We start from the raw sequence: 24532 nt of genomic DNA, 5'->3' as shown, positions 1-24532 counted from the left end.
GTCTGTGGCTTGTTTTAGTCATCATGTTGTTTGGGCCCAGTGATGTGTTCAACATCAGTGTTGACCTGGGTCCTTTAAGTCAGTATCTGACACAGACTGCTACAGATCTGGGTGTAAATCTGAAAAATGATCTTAACTTTGATGCTCATATTAAATCAGTGGTCAGGTCCAGCTTTCTCTGTCACCGCACCAAAACTATGGAACAAATTACCTTTCCTATTAGGCAGGCTGACAATGTGTTTATAAATCATCTCCTAAAACAAATGTTTCCTCTTTAGCTTTTTGTTGGAATAATTGAATATAGATTTATCTTATATTTTCTCCTATTCTTTAACTTAACTATTTGATTATATAACCTTTCATGATGTATGTGTGAGAAAGGATGTGTGAGTTTGTCTGCAGGCAAAGATCATAAATGGAGCTGAACTAGCAGAGAAGGAAGCAGTCCAGTTGAGGAGGTCATAAAGATGAAGGCTGATTACACTCGACAAAAAGTCACAGCTGACCCTACCAGTTGAAGGGGACTGTGGAAATGTGTTGTTAATGTATAAAGCTGTTTATGACCTGTTTACGATGCAGTTGTTGTTTTCCCATCCTTTAGAGAACAATGTTTTTGTAAACTAGGGACCCCCGAAAGACAATAAAAAGAGGAAGCGGTCGGATAGGCTTCAGAGCGGTGCGAGATCTGTAACTGAGCAAATCTTGACCGTTTCTCCTCGCAAAGCGAGTAAAAGGAACTAATACTTTGTCTCTCTTTTCTTTTTGTGTTGTTATAAATATTGTTAGGTTGGTTAAACCTGATACTTTTAACCCAGTTTGAGATGTTGGATCCTGAGGCTTTTATTGTTTGTTTTTATGTATCTGCTTAAAATAGTAATTAATGATAGTTTATTAGTAATGTTGCTCACACAAGCATAGGTGCTAAACAAAAAAAGACTATTATACCATCTCATTTCACCTGAGTTCTAATGTTCCAGTGATTTAGCAGAACCTAATGGTATTTTGGTTCTGCCGACTCTCCACATGTGAAATGCACGTGTCAAGGAGGCTTCTGTTTGGCTCGCCTTTATTACAAGACCATCTATTTATTGGTTTACTACACTAATAAGTTTTTGAAATAGAAGAAATGCTTTTGAACAAACCACCAGGAAAAATTTTTGGCAGATAAATATACTTGCACTGAAGACTCAGTTTCTGCTGAGGAACCTTTGGTTTTTGCCCATCACTTGTGGAGGAATAAAGCCTGTTTTCATTTTTCTCCATGCTTTTACTTTCTGAGTTTTTACCTTGAGGAGTTGAGGATACCTTATCACACCAGACAACAAAGAAAATTATACTATTTTAAAATCTGATGACTCAGGATAAATCCCAGGTTACTGTGAGGTCTGATTACCTACTTGTAGCTTTTTGCTTGTAACCAAATTAACCAGAATGAACGTTAGTAACAGGCCGGATTGAGGCCTAAAATGGCTAAAACAGCCCTAACTGAAAGTGTAGGTTTTTGGGTGTTATATAATTTGATGTTGGTTCATTTTTTCATTTCAACTGTAGTTTTTAGTCATGCTTTTTCTATTTTGTCAGCTAAAATTTGACGGCCGCAGCAGTTCAGTGTTTTCTGTAAAAAGGGGGTGAGCATAACTGACCTGACCTTCAGCTGTAAATTTTAATGCGATGACAGATGCTGATTTTCTCTGTGTGTATTTTCAAAGTTTGCATCTTACCCTCAGCCTCTGAGTCATAGTCGTCATCATCTTCCTCATCGCTGTCATCCTCACTGTCTTCGTCCTTGGCAATCTTCTGTCTGGCACTCTTGAAAACAGACTGTAGAACAATGGAGTCTTCGTATATCTGTTATTTAAAAAATAAAACTGTTACTGAACTGAAGCTAAAAGGTTGAGAAAATAATTCACTTGGCAGTAAACACCATTTCTAATCCTTTTTCGAACCAAAACGTGTAAACTATGAACCTTGAATTGTAAGTTGTTAAAATTGCATTTAGAAATGAAAAACAATTTCTTCTTCTCCAAATGTAAAAATCTTAGAAATCTTAAAAATGTAAAAATCCCCAACAAAGTGTACAAAAAAGTTCCAAATTCGGTTAGTGCAAAGTGATGTGGTGAATCATTTCTTCCAAACCTAGAAACTTCATATTAAACTAAAACTATTTTCCCTGCATTTTTGGTTTGGTACAAAATAAGCAGCTAACTTCAGTCATATTCACAGTGAAAATGTCCTCTCATGTAAAGAAACTGCTATTAGGAATATTGCAGCTGAAAGAACAGTTTTCGGAAAGGTCAACATGAGAGGTTCAGTTGCCGGGAAGAAGGCTGAATGACGTCCAAGAGTGTCCGACGAGGCCAAGAGATATACTGAAGAACTGCTTTGCCACCAGTACACAGTGTAGGTAACATGCTTTTGTCCAATAGAAAACATAAGCACAAACTAAACCTTGAAGGAAGAGCAAGGATGGAGAGAAACATTTCTGGTCCAGAGTTACTTTCTTTGGTAAATCCCTTTCCAGATTGCTTGGGACATCTAAGAAATCCGTAAAAAGTGGGGGTTTCCTTGAGTCCTGTGTAGTGCCAACAGTAAAGCATCCTCTACAGTCAACGTGTGGGGTTGCTTTTCATCCCAATTCTGTGCAACATACCAGCAAGGCAATAATGACAGGGTAAGAGGTTTAAGGGTCAGAACGTCAAACCTGTGGGCATCTCTCAAAGCGCAGAGAAACAGAAGCCGACAAACTGATCCACTACAAGTAATAATAAGACAAAAGTAGGTCATCATGAGACTGCATTTGGTCCACAAGTTTATGTCCAACAAGTTAAAACAAAGAAAATCAACCCTAAGTATTGGCTCTTTCATATATACGGTTTGGCATTGTTTGAATTCGAACGATTCCGGTTCGATTCCTCTTTTCGATTCCGTTTCCTAGCGATCCTCAATTTTAATTCTTTTATGAGACAGGGTCAAAAAAGGTTTACATGGTTTAAATGAGCTAGCTAAGCAGAGTGAGTTCTTTCTGGATGAAATAGTCTGGATTTCACTATGAATTTTACTTCTATGAACTTTACTATGAATTTCTCAGCAATTTCAGGTCGTGTGTCAACGTAAAAAATACATGGGCTAACATTAGTAACTTTAGCTGTGTATTTGCATTTGAGCTGACCCACCGTTTTAAGTTGAATATAACTTGTTAGCTGCCACCATGTTGGTATAAGACGTATTTCATTGCTTTACTTACATGATCCTGGCTGAGGTGTGGTTCTAGGCTGAGTGTCGGAGCCGGAAGGGTACAAAAGCATAAGAAAGCCAGAGCTGTGCATCCTAGGCAGGACACTCTGTTACATCCACACCATGAGTGCAGAGGTGTTTAATCGTGAACCCACCTTTGCATGCTCGGAGCAAGTGTTGCACCGAGCCGACTGGTCATTTCGTTTTTTAAGTTAAGCAACACTTTCTATCACTGCCGCACGCTGTCCATTGTTGCACAGACACTTCCTGCAGATTCTTCTTTGTTGGTGTTCAATGGCTTCTTCTTCCGTTCAACAGACTGGGCATCAAAACTAGGAATCTAAATTTAATTATTTCAACAATTCCAGGAGAATCCGAATGTTGGTCCTGGTTCCAATCAATTCTCGAGACTCAGTAGCCTACCCTAATCATATATTTGCTAATAATAACTAAAATTGAACAATATTTAACATGACAATTCATGATTATAAGACCACAAGTTAGAGAGGAACATCTATGAATCAAGTTCATTCTCCAGTGCAATCCCATCTCTTTCTGAGCCTGTGATCAAAATACCAGACCAGGTGAAGAAACATCTAAGATCATCCAAAAACATGTAAAGACAGCGAACTATTGATGAAATGGAAGCAGCAAGTAGAGAATTGGGTTCTCTAAAACTCAACAGCATTCCCTAAAAAACTGCATTCCTTTGCCCCAACACACAATGTGCCAGCAAACAGACTGAATCCAGACAGGAAGAGGCACTTAGATGTCTTCTACTGATAATTATGCTACAGAAGCGCTTGGGATTTCACCACAAACACACAGGAGGGCACAAAACTGTCAAAAGGAGAAAGATGTAGTGCTCTGCAGCTCATAGATTAACCACTGTAGTAGCCTATGAAGGTTCCCAAAGTGTGACTTGTTCAATGAAAGGTTTTCTGTCAAACTGTAGGAGATGGAAAACTGCAGACTTCATCTGAAAATATGAGGACACCACAAAAGGTGATGGATTAGTTAGAGGATGGAAATCAGACAAAGTAAAGCTCCTACCTGGGATCCCTCCAGGTTGAAAGTTTGTGCATTCTGACAGAGAAGCATCACGTCCTTCTCCAGGTCTCCCAAACTTCTGTATTTGTGGTTTCTCACACGCTCCTGTTACCAGAAATAAAAACCGTTATGCTTTTTAGACTCAGAGTTATTTACAGTGACATTGACTGTGTCCATGTGATCAAAACTGCTGTAAAACAGCTAATCTCAGACCGGTCCTAATATACTCTTTAGTGACCCATAAATCATCTAATCCATAAAAAGGGTCTCACATGTTTGCCCGGTAAAAAAAGGAAAAGACAAAAACAGCATGGAATATGTTGTGTTGCACCTTATGTTTTTAATTTTAAGAAGATTTTGATTTTTAACGTCTCCCGACAATAAAAATTGACCCACAACAGTTTTAAAAAAACATATGCATCTTCAACTGCCAGAGCAGGAAAACAAAATTTATGCCATTTCTGAACCGTGACTGAGAGCTGCATAAAGTCATTCTGAGGGCCGCAAATGGCCCCCAGGCCACACTTTAGACATCTCTGACCTAATCCGTTATAAAAAATGTACAGATATTGGTGTGGTATCTAAAGGTTTACAGGGCATGTTAAGATTAAACAAAAGCACTTTCTAGACATTCATCACCATCTTTCTCTTTTTTTTCAGGGGTCATCTCAGTCAACAAACCTTGATCTTCTTGAAGTCCACAGGTTTTCTAATCAGCTCGTAATACTCTGGAAGTTCCTTCCTGGATGGAAGCTGCACAAACACCTCACTCAGTTGCCTTCCTGACCTGCAAATAAAGCACATCCACATTAAAAATGGGATAAAATGACATCCTGTGACTCAAGGTCTTTCTTTTTTAGAGGGACTACATCTTATGAGGAAACATCTCCATTGCAGTAAGCATAAGATTGTACAGCTGAATTCATATTAAAAAGCTGTTTGTGTGGCAGTTCTCACAGTATTTCACATTGAAACGGTTATTTTTGGTCATGAAAGTGTGTGCTTGAAACCCTTGTAGACTACTGATGCAAATTGGCCTCAACGACCAGCACCATGGCTGTCATTGAGCCACGATGACGTGACCAGACCACAACCCTGGCTAAGGTGCTGAGTCAACTATCTGGAAAATGTATATCTGTTTGTCTTGTTGTTTACTGCTCAACACTGAGGAATGTTTCTCAGACAAATGTTACATTTGAAAAGAAGAAAGTTGAAGAACGACCAGCATGTAAACACAGCAGAGCATCCATGAGGACCAAAAACATCTAGCTGGTCCACACAAGCATAAACAGACAACCTTTAAACAGTTTTCCTATTTCTTGATAATAGTCTGTTGTTGGTTTTTAGGGGCATATATACATGTATGCACATTTTTTAATTGATCCTATTCAGTTGCACATTTATATGAATCTGACTATCCTATTTCAAATATCTGTACAGTAGTTTTACCTATGTTGTAAATTTGCCCTTAGTGTACAGTCTCTTATTTCCTAGTTTTTGTTTGTATATTTTTACATTTGTGTGAACCCGTCTTTTCACTGCTCGAACGCCTGAGTTTCCCCACAGAGGGACAATAAAGGACATTTCTATTCTATTCTATTTAACCTAGAATAAAGAACAACCACCGGGATATGGAGGAGAGATGCAAACTTATAAGAACAGGCCTTGTAATATAAATTGACATAAATTTAAAAGGAAAATGGGAGCCCATATTTGTAGTTTGCACCTTAAATTTTTAATCAGCTCTTATGTTCTTCTTGCAGACATCTACGTTATGATGCTAAACTTTAATATGCAAGGAATAATATCAAAGTAAAAAAATTAAGGCTGTAAAAAGTAGCCAAACAGCGTAGTAATCAATGAATATTTTGTGGCCAGCTACACGCAAAGATTACCAAGGTTGTTTACTACATAAAGTTTCTCCAAAGCTAATTTCCCCAGAGTTCTGAAATAAAAAGGGGGAACAGACTTTAGTCAGCAGATGTAAGAGCCTGAGTTTCCTTCTTTTTTTTTACATTCATCTTGTAAACAGACACACTTCATTGCTCATGTCAGAAACATTTTCTCCCACATGTTTTCAGTGCCAACAACACGAGCAGCTCCAAAACGAAACCATCTGCTTCAAAGTATTAACATGACCGCTTCACTGGCGTATTCTGCCAAGAGACTTCCTGTTGTCGTGTTTACAGAAGCTGAATTTAACTTTCGCTTTTCCAAATTTTTCACATGATCTTAAAAAATGGATGGGTTTTTAACTTTGATCACAACTCCAGCAGCGCAGACGATATCAAAATGAGAAAAAAAAGACCAATTTATTCATTTAAGGACACCATTTCCACTCAGGCATGTTTGTCCTGGATGCTTTGAAAAACTACTAGATGATGTTGCTAATTAACAGTCACAAAATAATAGTGTAGGAGGGTTTGAACAGCAATGGTATTCATTTTCCTAATGACAATCTGTTGCATGCCTCTGATTAGTGGAATGAACTCACTTCTGCTGGGTTTGGATGTTGGTTGAAATGCCTGCAGCGGTTCTGGAGTGTTCTGTATTTAAAGTAACACCCCTATGTTCCTACACTGTAGGTCTATCATAAAAAAAAAGCATCTTTTCCTTAATGATTTCTTCTGTTTTTCCTTTTTTAATATCATACAAGGATGGCTATCCAGCTGGCTGTGCCGCCCTTGGCGGCAACAACTGACAACACTGGAAATGGGTCTCTTACATAGCTGTGGAGGAGTTTTGGCCCACTCTTCATTGTGGAATTGTTTTCTCTGTGCCACAGCATCTTAATCAGGTTTATGTCTGGACTTTCTACATTTCCTGTTAGAGAGAAGACTTCATGGTTCCATTAATACCATATTTAGGTCCTAAAGCAGCCCCAAATCATCAAACTGCCATCACCATGTTCGACAGTTAGCATGATATGCTGCCTTATGTCTAATGCCAGATTTAACGGGTCAGACACCTTCCAAAAAGTTCCCCTCTTGCCCCGTCAGTCCATAGAATATTGTCTAGCTCAGGGGTCTGCAACCTGTGGCTCTGGATCCACAAGTGGCTTTTAGCCCTCTGGGTCGTTTCTCTAAATTTGATCCAAAAAACCAGGAACTCTTCTAATGATCAAATTTAAATGGTAGCCGACACATACAATTTTACATTCAAAGCACAGTGCTACATTTATGAAACAGGAGAACAGCTTTTTTTCTGAAAGTTGGTCCACGAACAATTACCTGGAACCAAACTGAAATATGTCGTCAGCCAAATTATTAACAAGTCATATCAAAATACAGAGATAGATGCTACGCCAATGCTAGCCACTAACTTAAATGAAGCTATAAAGCTTCTTCTACAGGTCAACTATTCATTCACATTAGGTGCACCGATCAATCGGCCCTGATTTCCTTAATTTTGGATGATTTTGATCGACTGATATTAGAGATAGATAGATAGAGAGAAGGACGTCTGGGCGTCTCTGTTGAGTCTGCTGCCCCCGCGACCCGGTCCCGGATAAGCGGAAGACGACGAGTACGATATTTACGTGTGAAACCGATATTATCTACTGATTTTATCTACCTGTCTAACATGTGCAAGTTTTGTTTGTTTTTAAAATATGAGAAATGAAAGACTAAAGGAACTGCAATGCTCTAAACTTTATATTTGAGAGCACCATGTACAGTTAAAACAAGTTTGTATTATTTCATGGGTATTGTTCAATGTTTTTCAATAAAATAAGATTGGAACATTGAAGGGGTATTGTGACCTGAGTGTCAATTATATAAAAAATTGGCATTGACCAAAATTGGAATTGGCAGGTCAAGCTTTTTAAAGATCGGTGATCGGCGATCAGCCAGAAAACCGCAATCAGTGCACCCCTAAATAACACTGTTTTCTGCTGAGATAGCAACAAAAGTGTTTATTGCATCCTTAATCTTAACAAGTAGGGTTAAAAATATATAATATGCTTTAAATGACATCCTGTATGTCTTAGAATACTGTAGTGCTGCAACCCGCCATGTACTCTGAGAGGCCCCAACTATCAAGTAATGGATATCACCCAACTCAACAGCCTGATATAATCTTTCAAGCACCTGTGATGTAGAGTCTGTAGAAATCTTTAGATGTTTGCCGCACAGAGTGATGGTGCTATAAATCACTGCAATTCCTAGAAACCTCTAAGTCTTTGAGCTGCTTGGTTTGTTTATTTACGGCTGTTGATATAAGATCTGGAAAACAAACTGATCCCAGACCAGTCTTGTGTAGGTGTGAAGGGTGAAGTGATGAAAAGAAGCCTTGTTGCTTGGATACAGTGACAAGATAAGAGTTTTTGATATTCCTAGAAATTAACTGACATTTTAGCAAAATATCAAACCAGTTTCACACAGTTTGGAGGTTGTTTTATGAGGAAACAGCATCTTAAAAGAGGAACCCAGAGTAAAAATGAAAAATCGTTTGCTGAAGCGAGAGAAGTGCCAGAAGGATGATGATGGATATACTCCAAGTACAACAGACAGAGGAAGAAAATAGACTTCTGGAAAGCCAGAATCACATTCCTAAATAAATCTTTAGCACAGCAATTGGCAGAAACATATTTTAGCAACTGAAGCACAAATGAAAATGTTGTTCCATGACAGAGAGATGAATTCCGACCGAACAGAACAGACACCACACTAATGCTCACTGCAGCGTTGGGCTGAACACTAGAGTTACCAAGATGTGACTTCATGTCTGGTCATTTTTCACTGTCCACTATAGAGACATCAAAGGTACCCAGATAGAGAACAGCTTTTCACCAAAAAGTTTTAATCTGAATATTATCACAAGAACAGGTTCATGTGAGGACTGATGACCACAATCTGTAGAACAAGATTAGGTTTATTTATAAGAGAGGCACCAATTAACTCTACAATCAGAATTATGGGAGGACCTAAACGTGAAATAACTTGTTTATTAGCTCAGACACCAAAAGAGGTCTGAAGAATCATCTCTTGCTGCCTGGTTTCTCTCCTGCTGTTTGAATGAGACCTAAGTAGCCTTTCTAGGTTATAAGCAGCCCCACCAGTAATACAGTGGAGGGCTGAACTGAAACATCTTCAAAGAAAACTCCTGCTTAGATTTAGGAAAATAAATGATTAGAAAATTCAATCTTTTAGATGTACAAAACACTTAAAAAGAATAATGCATTTCTTTGCCTTTTTGTCTATGTTTGAAACAAAACAAAAACCATTTTTAAGATGCTTAGTTTTCTGAGCAGTTTTAATTTTTTCAAGTTAGCATAGTATGTCATGTAGGATCGCTGCAGACAGACAAATGTAAGGTCTGTTGGCTGCACTTCCCTGCAGCTCCTTACCTGCACAATTAAGGCTGACAAGAAACAAAGTCTTTGACATTTATTAGTCTGCAAGGGGAAAAGTCATTTCTATGGCTTTGGGAATCCAGAGAATCACAAATGAAGAAAACATGGAACAGTGGTGAACCTTCTTAGGAAAGGCCAGCTTACCAAAGTTACTCCAAGAGCATTTCTACATTTCATCCAGAAGGTCACAGAAAAAAAAACCATAACAACATCTAAAGCACTTCAGGCCTCAACAGGCCTGACTTGGCTCAGGTAAGGTCAATGTTCATGATTAAATAAGATAGGGACTGAGTGATAAACAGGGGGAGTTCCAAGACCAAAACCACTGCAAAACAAAAAGACTTACATTTGACATATACCATCTTGATTTTTTGGAAAACGTTTGAACAAATATTCTGTAGGCGAACATGACAAAAGTGGAACTTTTTGGAGGGTGTACTCGTGGAAAACTATAACACCATTTCAGAAAATGAACATCTGCCTACAGTCAAACATGGTGGTTGTAGTTTGATGGTGTGGAACGTCTTCAGAACCTGGACAGCTTCGTGGTATTGATGAAACCACGAATTCTACTCCCTACTAGAAAATCTTGAGGGAGGAACATCCGACCATCACTTCATGCCCTGAAACTTCAGCATTCTTGGCATTGGTAGTGCTAAAACAGTTCTATAAAGAATGGGCAAAAATTCGTTCACAGCAATGAGAGAGACTCTTATCATCAATTGCTTGACAGCAGTTGTTGTCACCAAGGGTGGTACAACCAGTTAATGGGATTATGGGGCCACTATTTTTTCTCATAGGGCTAAGTTGGCTCTGACAAAAGTTTTCCCTTAATAAATGAAGCATCAACTGAAAATTTCCTGAGATTTACTCAGATTATCTTTGTCAGATAGTAAAACATCCTTGATGATCTGGAACATTTAAGTGTGACAAAGCCGCAGTAACAAAAATCTGAAAGAGGACAAATGCTTTTTCACAGCAGAGTATTACCTACTTGCAAAAACTGCTATTACAGCTCTGCCTGCGAAATGTCCAGCGGCAGCCAGCTTGTTTTCGTGCCCGAAAAGTTGGGTTACTGGGGCATGGCGGCGGGCGGACAGGGATAAAGCGTGCGACCCATGTAGGAGGCCTTAGTCCCCAGGTTCGAGTCCCAGCCCGTTTAAGTTTATTGCAGGCCGTACCTCTCTCTCCACCCTATTTCCTGTCAACTCACTTAAAATAAATGTGAAAAATAAAGCACTCTAGACCCTAAAAATAAAACAAAATTGGTTACGAAACCACTACAACTATAAAACAATGAAATGCTGCCCCCACCACCCCATTATTCCTCAGTTCAGTAACTATGGCTAATACAAAAATGAGTGACGTTAAAGAAGACTTTACACAATCTATGCATTTTAACATAAGAAACTAGTCAGGACCCGTAACAACCTACCCTGTTGACTCTAGTTAAAAGAAACTATGATATAAAATAATCAGAAACAAAGAAATTGAACATGGGTGTTGCTAAATACTTTGTGTGGACCAGATCTTTGTTTGCACTGTTAAGAAACATGTTGCTCTATTACTTGTTCGACTTAATCCAAGCTACATACCTTTATCAACAACACTAACAAGTGTTATCTTGCCTGACATCAAGAAAGTATTTTCATCCACAACTGCATCTCATTGGTTATTTTATCTTATTTGGCCATTCTCTGTCCCTGTTTACATGACGATCCAATGAAAATCTGATTTCTTTCCCTGTTTCTGTTAACACATCTACATGACAATGTTGTAATTACAATCTCTGATGACAAAAATGGTGTAATTCCCCCGCCATGCGCAAAAACTTCCTGCTTACAAACCGAGGGAGAAAATGAGCACCTTGTTAGGGAACTGGAGTCAGCAGCACAAATAAGTACTCTGCAGCATGCCATCGTTATTGTTGACATCTTCATCTTCTGTGGGTTTTAAACTGGTCGGCAGCCGTTATTGTTGTGCAAGTGTACATTATTTGCTACTGATGAGCCAGGGATTCCTCGTAAGAAAGATTCAATTTTTCCTGTCTACACGACAACAGAGACTGGGATGTTTTCAAATCATTACTCTCTGGAACTCATTCTCATATTGTGTCATTTTTAGAGAAAAGACGCACCGTTGTCATGTAAACAAACTGTAGAAACTACACTTTTCCATTTTCAGCAGAAAACGTGAAGTAAACAGGGCCTTTGTCAACCCAAGAGATGGTTGGTGTGGAAATCCCAGTATATCTGCCGTTTCTTAAGTACTCAGCCCAGCTAATCTGGCACCAAAAGCAAAGCCCATTAAGGAGCAAAATTAATATCTGGAAGTCTCCAAAATAAAAATAAAAAAAGATTAAAAAAACTTCTGCAAACAGCTGTTGCCAAAATCAGAACAGCTGTCAGCTAATCTTAACATAATCTGAAAAACTCAGAAAACTAAAAACAATTGATTTTTTTTTTTATTAAGAGTTTTAATAAAACTTTTTAGAATTCTCCTCAGTAGAAAAAATACTAACATCCTGTCTGAAGTTAAGATTTTATCAGTGGCTATCAGGACACTGTACATGCAGTAGTATATTTTATGTAATTCATTCATACTAATTCAGGAGCTAAATGAACCCACTGCACTCCCCACATTAGAAAAAGACTTAGGAAGCACATTTAATCTCTCTCTATGTGGAATTTTTATTCATGCTGAGCCGTGTTCTTAGCCTAATAAATATGGGCCACCACCGACACTAAATCTTTTAAACTACCACATTATTATTCTCCGTTTACTCTCCAATATCTCATCTATTAGACTACATAATTAAGATTATAAAGAGCCTCTTGTCAAAAAAACAAAAACGAATAACGAAAACGTGCCTCAGATCAATTTCAACCACATTAATGTCTGAATAACAGTTCAAGTGACTACAGGTCCTTCTCAAAATATTAGCATATTGTGATAAAGTTCATTATTTTTCATAATGTCATGATGAAAATTTAACATTCATATATTTTAGATTCATTGCACACTAACTGAAATATTTCAGGTCTTTTATTGTCTTAATACGGATGATTTTGGCATACAGCTCATGAAAACCCAAAATTCCTATCTCACACAATTAGCATATCATTAAAAGGGTCTCTAAACGAGCTATGAACCTAATCATCTGAATCAACTACTTAACTCTAAACACCTGCAAAAGATTCCTGAGGCCTTTAAAACTCCCAGCCTGGTTCATCACTCAAAACCCCAATCATGGGTAAGACTGCCGACCTGACTGCTGTCCAGAAGGCCACTATTGACACCCTCAAGCAAGAGGGTAAGACACAGAAAGAAATTTCTGAAGGAATAGGCTGTTCCCAGAGTGCTGTATCAAGGCACCTCAGTGGGAAGTCTGTGGGAAGGAAAAAGTGTGGCAGAAAACGCTGCACAACGAGAAGAGGTGACCGGACCCTGAGGAAGATTGTGGAGAAGGGCCGATTCCAGACCTTGGAGGACCTGCGGAAGCAGTGGACTGAGTCTGGAGTAGAAACATCCAGAGCCACCGTGCACAGGCGAGTGCAGGAAATGGGCTACAGGTGCCGCATTCCCCAGGTCAAGCCACTTTTGAACCAGAAACAGCGGCAGAAGCGCCTGACCTGGGCTACAGAGAAGCAGCACTGGACTGTTGCTCAGTGGTCCAAAGTACTTTTTTCGGATGAAAGCAAATTCTGCATGTCATTCAGAAATCAAGGTGCCAGAGTCTGGAGGAAGACTGGGGAGAAGGAAATGCCAAAATGCCAGAAGTCCAGTGTCAAGTACCCACAGTCAGTGATGGTCTGGGGTGCCGTGTCAGCTGCTGGTGTTGGTCCACTGTGTTTTATCAAGGGCAGGGTCAATGCAGCTAGCTATCAGGAGATTTTGGAGCACTTCATGCTTCCATCTGCTGAAAAGCTTTATGGAGATGAAGATTTCATTTTTCAGCACGACCTGGCACCTGCTCACAGTGCCAAAACCACTGGTAAATGGTTTACTGACCATGGTATCACTGTGCTCAATTGGCCTGCCAACTCTCCTGACCTGAACCCCATAGAGAATCTGTGGGATATTGTGAAGAGAACGTTGAGAGACTCAAGACCCAACACTCTGGATGAGCTAAAGGCCGCTATCGAAGCATCCTGGGCCTCCATAAGACCTCAGCAGTGCCACAGGCTGATTGCCTCCATGCCACGCCGCATTGAAGCAGTCATTTCTGCAAAAGGATTCCCGACCAAGTATTGAGTGCATAACTGTACATGATTATTTGAAGGTTGACGTTTTTTGTAGTAAAAACACTTTTCTTTTATTGGTCGGAAGACATATGCTAATTTTGTGATAGGAATTTTGGGTTTTCATGAGCTGTATGCCAAAATCATCCGTATTAAGACAATAAAAGACCTGAAATATTTCAGTTAGTGTGCAATGAATCTAAAATATATGAATATTAAATTTCCATCATGACATTATGGAAAATAATGAACTTTATCACAATATGCTAATATTTTGAGAAGGACCTGTAATTGTTTCTGTGATGTTACTGAAACATCAATGTATCTGCGAATGATTACTTGTTATTAGCATACAAAGCTGGTCTCGGTTTAAATGACTCGGGAGACATTTTAGTATCAGATCTGAACAGGGCGTAGGATTTGTTGACAAGGCTACAATGTGGTCTAAATAACATTAAAGCCCTTTGAATGTCTCTGGGGTCTGTTTCTTTTACATTCATGGAGTGATCCAGATCAAGCCATACCCCTCTCTGTAGTTGATTACTGTGTCGATGATGGTGTTCATCTGCTTGGTAAGTTTGGGCGGATTGGGCGAGAGTTTCTCTGCTGGTGGCCGCCCTCGCCTCTTCTTGGCCTTCATGCCTCCATCATCTCTGCTCGACGAGTCTTTGTCCTGACGTCGTTTGCGTTTGCGCCTTTTCAGGCGGATTTCCTCCTCCATCTCCTCCAAGTTTCCGTCTTCGATGGCCTGAAGGTTTGCAAATGTCAAAACAGAGGATGGGGTTAATGTTGCAGTCTCTAAAACATGACAACTGTAAAGCTAGAGCTGTAATTTTGTCCCTCAGCCAGCCAGTGTGGGCCTTTCCCAGTTCAGTGAGCAGATTTAAACTTTTGCTACGTTAAATTTGATTTTCTTTTGTTATTTACATGTTTATCAGTGTTACTGTTTTATTAGTGTTCTGTTTTTAGCCTTAACTGATGGCCCCAAAGAAAAAAAAAGCTTTTATCAACCTAAAAAGAGCCGTTGTATGTTAGTTAATTTGGTGCTTGTTCTTACTTTAAACCATAAGACCTGAAGATAAATGTCCTCTTTAAAACCAAATCTTCTTGTACTGTGTGTCACCTTGTAATTGCATTTGTTTTCTTTCTGTATCTGGCAGCCATTTTGTCTGCCCACATTTTTCTTCCTCTAATGAGCCCTTGTTTGAACCACAGCTTACAGTGGTTTCAACATCCTGTCACCTTGGCCTCAAAGTGTCTTTGTTCTAATTCTGTTTTCCCTGACACGTTGAGCAACTCAATAAAATTGATTTGCAGAGCTTTACGTGTTTCTCCAGAGAAAAGTGTCACTGCTTATTTGTTTGCCACCAGTATCACACAAAGAAAAACTTCTAATTATGTTTAAAAGTTAGAAATATATAATGTAAAAGTAATAATTGATAGCCTCTCTGTGCAAACATGTACAAGTGCAGAAATCCAATGGTTACAAAGTGCTTAAAAACTAACCGTCAGAAGCTCAGTGCAGCAGCAGACAAGACTGTGTTTAAGTGCAATTCTAATCAGAGATGTGAAACCAGCAGCACAGAATTGCCCAGTCAACACGTTTGCAACAAGTTGCTTCAATCAAAATAAAAAAGAGAGCAGAATTGTTTAAAAATAGCAGAAACAATATCATATATTTTTTTATTTTTAGCAAAACAAAATGAGAACTACTTTTATACATAGGAATCTTGAAGTTGTCAGACAAAAAAGGAATGAGCTGAGGACAATTTTGAAGAGAACTAAAATGGCGTACAAACAAAAGGGGAGAGCCAGTTTAGAAATGTATTGGAAATGCTGAGGCTTGTAAAGGGTTAAATTTCATCATGCGCAGAGTGGGGGAAAAAAGAGCAGTCCCAGCAAATAGATCTTTATTTTTTGCCAATGACCTAAACATTGTTTATTCTAAGTTTGTTTAGCCACCCCATCTTATATGTCAGGGGAATTATAATTGGGACATTGTGAGGAACACCAAAAATCATTCCTTAGTGATCATTTCTGAGGCAGAAGTCGCAGCCATTCTTGCAAAAATTAAACAAATTAAAGCGCCTGGACAGGACAGTTTTTTTTAAGGCAGATATATATATATATATATATATATATATATATATCCATCCATCCATCCTCTTCTGCTTATCCCTCCAGCGTTTCCTGGGTCGTCCTCTGGGCCTCCTCTTGGTGGGACGTGCCCGGAACACCTCACCAGGGAGGCGTCCAGGAGGCATCCTAACCAGATGCCCGAGCCACCTCATCTGGCTCCTCTCGATGCGGAGGAGCAGCGGCTCTACTCCGAGCCCCTCCCGGGTGACCGTGCTCCTCACCCTATCTCTAAGGGAGAGCCCAGACACCCTGCGGAGGAAACTCATTTCGGCCGCTTGTATCCTGATCTCATTCTTTCGGTCATGACCCAAAAATAAGGGTAGGATTGTAGATCGACCGGTAAATCGAGAGCTTCGCTTTTTGACTCAACTCTCTCTTCACCACAACGGACCGGTACAACGCCCGCATCACTTCTGATGCAGCACCAATCAGTCTGTCGATCTTCCGGTCCAATTTTTCCCCATTCGTGACCAAGACCCTAAGATACTTGAACTCCTCCACTCGAGCCAGGACCTCTCCACTGACCCGGAGAAGGCACCCTACCCTTTTCTGGCTCAAGACTATGGCCTCGGACTTGGAGGCACTGATTCTCATCCCGGCCGCTTCACACTCGGCTGCAAATTGCTCCACTGAGAGCTGTAGATCACGAGCTGATGAAGCCAATAGGACCATATCATCTGCAAAAAGCAGAGACGCAATCCTACGGCCACCAAAACGGATCACTTCAACACCTTGAATCAGAATTCATCAACAGATTCGGTGACAAAGGGCAAAACCTTGGTGGAGTCCAACCCTCAACGGAAACGAGTCCGACTTACTGCCGGCAATGCGGACCAAGCTCTGAAACCGGCCATACAGGGACCTAACAGCCTGTATCAAAGGGCCTGGTACCCCATATTCCCGGAGTAAACCCCACAAGGTTCCCCTAGGGACACGGTCGAACACCCTCTCCAAATCCACAAAGCACATGTAGACTGGTTGGGCGAACTCCCATGAACCCTCCAGGACCCTGCTGAGGGTGTAGAGCTGGTCCAGTGTTCCACGGCCAGGACAAAAACCACACTGCTCTTCCTGAATCCGAGGTCCGACTATCCGATGGACCCTCCTCTCCAGAACCTCCGAATAGACCTTACCAGGGAGGCTTAAGAGTGCGACTCCCCTATAGTTGGTACACACTCCACGGTCCCCCTTTTTGAATAGGGGGACCACCACCCCGGTCTGCCAATCCAGCGAAACTGCCCCCGATATCCACGCGATGCTGCAGAACCGTGTTAATCAACACAACCCTACAACATCCAGAGCCTTAAGGTACTCCAGGTGAATCTCATCCACCCCCGGGGCCTTACCACCGAGGAGCTTTTTAAACACCTCGGTGACCTCAGCACCAGATATTGGAGAGCCTGCCCCAAGGTCCCCGGACGTGCCGGTGGGATTTAAGAGGTCTTTGCAGTACTTTGCCCACCGACCCACAACGTCCTGAGTTGAGGTCAGCAACACACCCTCCCCACAGAAAAAAGGGGTTGGTGGTGTACCTCATGAATAATTTCCGTACCCATTGTGTGTGTATTATATATATATATATACATATATGTATATACACATACATACACACACCGGTATATTATGAGTGTGGGTATGACTGTATGTGTTTCAAAGTTAATGTACATAAGAATGGAGGAAGGCACTCTCAGTATTTACATTGGAAGAGGAGTCACAGAGGTCGGTATGGAGCACCCCTACCAAACCCCACAAATTATATGTATGTATTTCAGATACATGTAATAAACAGTGTTTTGCATCATAAATGATGTTTGCATCAAAAAATACCTAACAAATACAGTAACACCTTGAAACACAGGCATCTATACAGAGGCATGTTCATTTTTAGCAACATTAATCCAAAATTCATATTAGATGTTTTTAAATAAACAGAAAAGTTCTGATTTACTATAAATACGATGTATTAAATTGTTAAATTATTCCTTCATATATCTTAATTATAGAGAAGCCTTCAGTAAATTTATTAAAAATTGACACTTCAATTCAATTCAAAGATACTTTATAGATCCCCGAGGGGAAATTAGAATTCCAGTACAACCCTTGTTGACTTAAATTAATTGCCATTTATAATACACAAGATAAACATTGACATTTTAGCTAAAAGTTATTTAATTTAACAGCTATCTTGCATTGAATACTAAAAAGCAAGTCTGAAGCAACAAAGTCTAAAGCTTTGATTTAATTCATCACACTACTGCAGCTTGAAGACACAGGGGTAATAAATCATCAGAAATAAAAGGTGAGTTCTTACTCGCAGCCACTGTTTTTCAGTCAGGGTGTCGCTGTAGTCTACATCCCGACGACAACGTGATCCTCGGCCAAACATCTTCTCTTCTTCTTCCTCATAGGTGAGTCTCTCCACCTCAGCATCATCCTTGATGATCCAGGAGGGCAGTTCATCTTCTTCCATCAGACGAGGCTTACGTTTTGGGTTCCTGGCGTCCTCTCGACGACGGTCCATGTCCATCCGCTACAGGACGACAACGAAAGTCATACACATCAGAAAATACAGACAATTCTTGGTTACTCGTTTGTGACACAGGCAAGAACAGCTCATAAAACGCATCTGAGAGCTTTTGGCGTTAGTTACAAAACTAAAGCCTGAAGGTGCAAGTAATGCGAAAACATATAGAAATCTTCTGCTTCAAGTTTTTTTCACTCCAACATTTCTGATATGATTTCATTTATCAAGGGAAAAAGTTACCTAATGTTTAACTGTGATAATCCACATATTTTTGAAAGCCAATTCAATTTCTCTGTCTTTAGAATCAAGAAATCACTTAATTTGAACCTGTTTGACAACATGAAGTAGGCTCTAAGATCTCAGAAAGCAACACATCAAGCTCAGATCTAAAAAAAAAAAAAACAAAAACTTCAACAATAGATAAGAAACTATTTCACTGACATTTGTCCATCTGGAAAGGCTTACAAAGCCATTTCTAAGGTGTTGGTTCTCCAGTGGCCCACATGGACAGCTATATCCACAATACACAATACTCTTATTACTGCAGACAAAGCATCATAGCTTCATGTGTGAAAAAAAAGACATTCACCTAATTTAAAAACAGATTTCCCCCTTCAATTTTTTTCTTTGATGACATCTAAAATGCAGCACATTTACACATATTTCTTCTACCTTCTTATAAACATCAAACAAATGCACTTAATAACTATTGAGCATATCCACATTTGGGCTTAATGGACCAAAAATCAAGCTAACAAGATGGATTTAAGCTTGAAAAGACAGAATAAGAAAGAATATTGCTAATGAAGCTCTGAATTCCACTTTGCAACAACCAGGTTGCTTTTAAGCAAACCGATGCCTTTGTGAAGGGCATAAAGAAATGATGAAATGTTCCTAGAGTAATGGGCTGCGACAGATCATGCACCTTCAGTCTTCATCTTAACTTTTCATTTCCACAGCATTGCACTGAAATGTAAATGCCTTTCAAATCTGATGAAAATGTGTGATTTTCTTACCATGAAAAGCTCAAATTCATCTTCATTGCGAGCTATCATCTGGTTAAGGGTTTCATCATCAGGGACCTCGTCTTCCTCCTTAAGCAAAAAAAAAAGTTATCAGGACAGTCTTCTTCACTCATTTAGAATTTAAAACGTATTTACTATTGCTCTTTTTTAGTTGCATCTGTCAGACAGAGTAAACTCAAGTTTGAAGTTCAGATTTCAGAAGAAAGAAATGCGCAGCTGAAGTCGTATTATAACGCCACAAAAAATGACCGAAGGACAAATTATTTGCACATCAAAGAGAAGCCCTTGTTGAGTTGACAAGAATTTAATGAAAATTTTACTAACACATAATTTACCACGAGAGAAAAATCAGTCATTTATTGTCCTTGCTAATTCAGCAACTTAAAAGGCCTACTTGGGCCCAAGGATCCTTTCTAGGGTCTGAAATCTGTTCACCTGAATACTGATGAGCATTTAAAATCAGCTTTCACACTCGGGCCCTACCTCATTCTGCTCCTCATGCTCTAAAATGGCCTGAAGGAAGGCTCGGCGCTCGTGGCTGGAGGATTTTTGGTCAAACATGCCTGCCTGGATGACCTTCTGATCCACATTCAGTTTGTATTTGGCAGCAGCCAGGATTTTTTCTTCCACGCTGTTGACAGAACAGAGACGAAGCACACGGACCTCGTTTTGCTGCCCGATGCGGTGAGCCCGATCCTGGGCCTGAAGGTCCTGAAATTAGAGGATGGGAAAAGATTTCCTGGCATTAGCAGCATGGTAAAAGCATATTCTGATTTCACGTCCAAAAGAAAGAGAAAGTGTAAGGCCCCCAGATACCACAAACAAATTTTTCTTTAAAGTGTGATATTTTTTAAGGCTTACATCATGCTTTTTCCAAGTGTTTGTTAGGGAAACTGTTCTTGCTTGTTGAAACAGAAGAGGCTAAATGAACTAAAACGAGTAGATGATTCTGATTCAGCAGTTACCAGCTGCTCTGACTGATCTCCCTTCCACCTCAACATACCCAAGAGATGTAGCTGACCCCTGGAGGGGAAAACAAGACTTCACAATTAATGTTAGCCAAGGCCAATATCTTTGAATGAAACTTCAAGCTGTGTCTTAAGTCTTTATTTCAGTCAATATATCATCCTCATCTGAAGGAAAAATATTATTTCAGATCAACATAATTGTTCTAGTCTTGGTCTTGGAGTGTAAAAGGTGAGCTTATCTGTGCATCTGTGTATGCAGGTGATTGTGAAGAGCCAGTTTTGGGGCCTCTGTAACACTACATCAATACATTTGTCACCAAATGTTTGGTAAGCTCACTGAGACTAAATGCACTCTTCGACTAGAAAAGAAAAAAAATTACTACTGCTTTACAGGCAAGTTTTGAAAATTGCTGCACTGGACAAAAATTTAAATATTTATTTTATTTAGTTTTGTTGTTTCCCTCTCATGGACGGGGGCCCCCAGCCGGGTGGTTGTGTGTGCTTGGCGGTGTGCTGCTACTCTGACTGTCGTGTCCACTTTCATTCTGCATCTATACGTTCCCCCATCTATGGACTATTGATTATTACGTCTCTTGCCTTATGTTTGCCTGTAAGGGCTTGTAAGAAAGGACTCTTTCTCTGTTCAACTCACTGCACACACTAAGGGCCACAACACATCCAAAAAAAAAGAAAATGGACAATGTGACACAAAGTTCCATCGATTGCTGGTAAAAAGGGAGGGGGAAGATGTGGTTTAGACCCAAAACTCGCTTTGGCGGGAACTAAACCACTCCTTGATTCTACCTCGCGTTTAAACCTCGTCACGTGGCTTCCTTCATTGCTGTGTGTGTGTGTGTGTGTGTGTGTGTATGTGTTATCAAACAGGCTGTTGAGCTATCAAAGACTGCTGCCTTGAGGGTGGTTGTTGAGGCTCTTTTACCTAGAAGTCCATGTCATAGTAATTTTTTGCATAATGTAGCTGGCTTCTGTTTAAGCCTCTGAACAAGTATTCAAACCACAAAAAGTATATATGAATTTATGAGCTAATGTATATCAAGTACATAAAGTCTACTACCAATACAAAAACACTGACAGAATAAAACGTTTCTGATACAGACAAGGATAAGAAAATTTGTCAAAAGGAGTAAGACACGAGTTTGTTCAGACTGTAAGTTTCAAGTCAGACATGTTTTTAGAAACAAACGATAAAGATACAGGTCCTTCTCAAAATATTAGCATATTGTGATAAAGTTAATTATTTTCCATAATGTAATGATGAAAATTTAACATTCATATATTTTAGATTCATTGCACACTAACTGAAATATTTCAGGTCTTTTATTGTCTTAATACGGATGATTTTGGCATACAGCTCATGAAAACCCAAAATTCCTATTTCACAAAATTAGCATATTTCATCCGACCAATAAAAGAAAAGTGTTTTTAATACAAAAAACGTCAACCTTCAAATAATCATGTATAGTTATGCACTCAATACTTGGTTGGGAATCCTTTTGCAGAAATGACTGCTTCAATGCGGCGTGGCATGGAGGCAATCAGCCTGTGGCACTGCTGAGGTCTTATGGAGGCCCAGGATGCTTCGATAGCGGCCTTTAGCTCATCCAGAGTGTTGGGTCTTGAGTCTCTCAACGTTCTCTTCACAATATCCCACAGATTCTCTATGGGGTTCAGGTCAGGAGAGTTGGCAGGCCAATTGAGCACAGTGATACCATGGTCAGTAAACCATTTACCAGTGGTTTTGGCACTGTGAGCAGGTGCCAGGTCGTGCTGAAAAATGAAATCTTCATCTCCATAAAGCTTTTCAGCAGATGGAAGCATGAAGTGCTCCAAAATCTCCTGATAGCTAGCTGCATTGACCCTGCCCTTGATAAAACACAGTGGACCAACACCAGCAGCTGACACAGCACCCCAGACCATCACTGACTGTGGGTACTTGACACTGGACTTCTGGCATTTTGGCATTTCCTTCTCCCCAGTCTTCCTCCAGACTCTGGCACCTTGATTTCCGAATGACATGCAGAATTTGCTTTCATCCGAAAAAAGTACTTTGGACCACTGAGCAACAGTCCGGTGCTGCTTCTCTGTAGCCCAGGTCAGGCGCTTCTGCCGCTGTTTCTGGTTCAAAAGTAGCTTGACCTGGGGAATGCGGCACCTGTAGCCCATTTCCTGCACATGCCTGTGCACGGTGGCTCTGGATGTTTCTACTCCAGACTCAGTCCACTGCTTCCGCAGGTCCCCCAAGGTCTGGAATCGGCCCTTCTCCACAATCTTCCTCAGGGTCCGGTCACCTCTTCTCGTTGTGCAGCGTTTTCTGCCACACTTTTTCCTTCCCACAGACTTCCCACTGAGGTGCCTTGATACAGCACTCTGGGAACAGCCTATTCGTTCAGAAATTTCTTTCTGTGTCTTACCCTCTTGCTTGAGGGTGTCAATAGTGGCCTTCTGGACAGCAGTCAGGTCGGCAGTCTTACCCATGATTGGGGTTTTGAGTGATGAACCAGGCTGGGAGTTTTAAAGGCCTCAGGAATCTTTTGCAGGTGTTTAGAGTTAACTCGTTGATTCAGATGATTAGGTTCATAGCTTGTTTAGAGACCCTTTTAATGATATGCTAATTTTGTGAGATAGGAATTTTGGGTTTTCATGAGCTGTATGCCAAAATCATCCGTATTAAGACAATAAAAGACCTGAAATATTTCAGTTAGTGTGCAATGAATCTAAAATATATGAATGTTAAATTTTCATCATTACATTATGGAAAATAATGAACTTTATCACAATATGTTAATATTTTGAGAAGGACCTGTATGTGCTTTTTAACTGACGGGCTGACAGAACATTTAATTCTTTTTTTCCATCATAGTTAACCCCATGGTGGAGCAGCACATTAAAACAACTGCTTTATATGTTAATGGGAAAATGTACTGATGGATGTACCTGGTGTGGGTTCCAGTCACTGTCAAAGATGACAACCGTGTCCGCAGCCTGCAGGTTAAGGCCAAGGCCCCCAGCTCTGGTACTGAGGAGGAAGATGAAGTACTGAGATCCTTCCTCATTAAATTTCTTCAGGAGTGCAGCCCGGTCCTCTGATTTTGTGGTTCCTGAAAAAAATTATCTTGTTATTGCTTTAAAGATGTATTTTATTCAACCTTAAGCATAGTATAAAAGAGCATTAAAACAACAACCACGTATATACTAAACATAAGAAGGTAAGTGAATTTCAAACCAGGGAAAACAGGTTTTCTTCACACACAATGTAACAAAAATGGCTCAAGGCCATGAGTCTCTTACGTCTGAGACTATGAGCGATGAGATTATCAGCCTTCAGGCACACAAAGAGGCTCTTGATAACATCTGTTTGGAACTCGGGAAAGAAAACCAGGAACTTCAAAAAACCTTCACCATTAAATTGAGCGCTCCAAGAACAAGAAAAAAACCTACCAGGTTTTAAATGAGATGCTTTTTGATGAAAACAATGCACTCAAAACCCAGGTTAGTTCACTCCATACAGCACATGAGAATCTACATCTAAAAAAAACAGGAGATGGCCATTGCAAGGAACAACTTGGAGATGGTGAAAGCCTCATTGAAACAACAAATTCAGAAGCTCCGGGATAAACTGGATAACGCAGAGGAATCTAAGAGACAACGGAGCAAAGAACTTGAAGATAAATCTCAAGAGCTGGAACGTGTTTTGAAGCAGTTACAATGCCTAGAAAGCAAGTATGGTAGAGTTATTAAAGAGATAGAAAAGATATGCCAACAAAATGAGGCTTTGGAGACAGAAAATATTAAGATTAAGGAAAAGTTGATTGAGAGCAATGCAGCCTTGATAAACATGGACAACCAACTTCAACAGAAAGCCCAGGAACTCCAAAATGCTCTTGATTTAGTCAGAAGTTTGGAGCAGCACTCAATGCCAATCCAATGTGTGTTAAGTATATCCCTTAAATCAAACAAAGCAACCTTGGAGATTAAGG

The 24532-nt window shown here is 40.0% G+C and overlaps 1 protein-coding gene across 1 annotated transcript in view; it reads right to left on the bottom strand.

Moving 5' to 3' along the window:
- Positions 1-24532, bottom strand: part of smarca2 (SWI/SNF related, matrix associated, actin dependent regulator of chromatin, subfamily a, member 2) — a 69770-nt gene that overhangs the window by 10415 nt on the left and 34823 nt on the right. Inside the window, exons 25-32 of the mRNA XM_047380964.1 lie at positions 23490-23653; positions 20050-20277; positions 19558-19635; positions 18329-18547; positions 14403-14626; positions 4966-5071; positions 4288-4389; positions 1722-1848 (exon numbers count right to left, since the gene is read on the bottom strand). Coding sequence (XP_047236920.1) covers positions 1722-1848; positions 4288-4389; positions 4966-5071; positions 14403-14626; positions 18329-18547; positions 19558-19635; positions 20050-20277; positions 23490-23653 — 1248 coding nt within the window. The remainder of the gene's footprint in view (positions 1-1721; positions 1849-4287; positions 4390-4965; positions 5072-14402; positions 14627-18328; positions 18548-19557; positions 19636-20049; positions 20278-23489; positions 23654-24532) is intronic.

The sequence above is a fragment of the Girardinichthys multiradiatus genome, chromosome 12 (genome assembly GCF_021462225.1).
Source record: "Girardinichthys multiradiatus isolate DD_20200921_A chromosome 12, DD_fGirMul_XY1, whole genome shotgun sequence".
In the NCBI taxonomy this organism is placed as follows: Eukaryota; Metazoa; Chordata; class Actinopteri; order Cyprinodontiformes; family Goodeidae; genus Girardinichthys; species Girardinichthys multiradiatus.
Note: the sequence above shows the minus strand (reverse complement) of the source record. Positions and strands in the feature narration are given on the sequence as shown.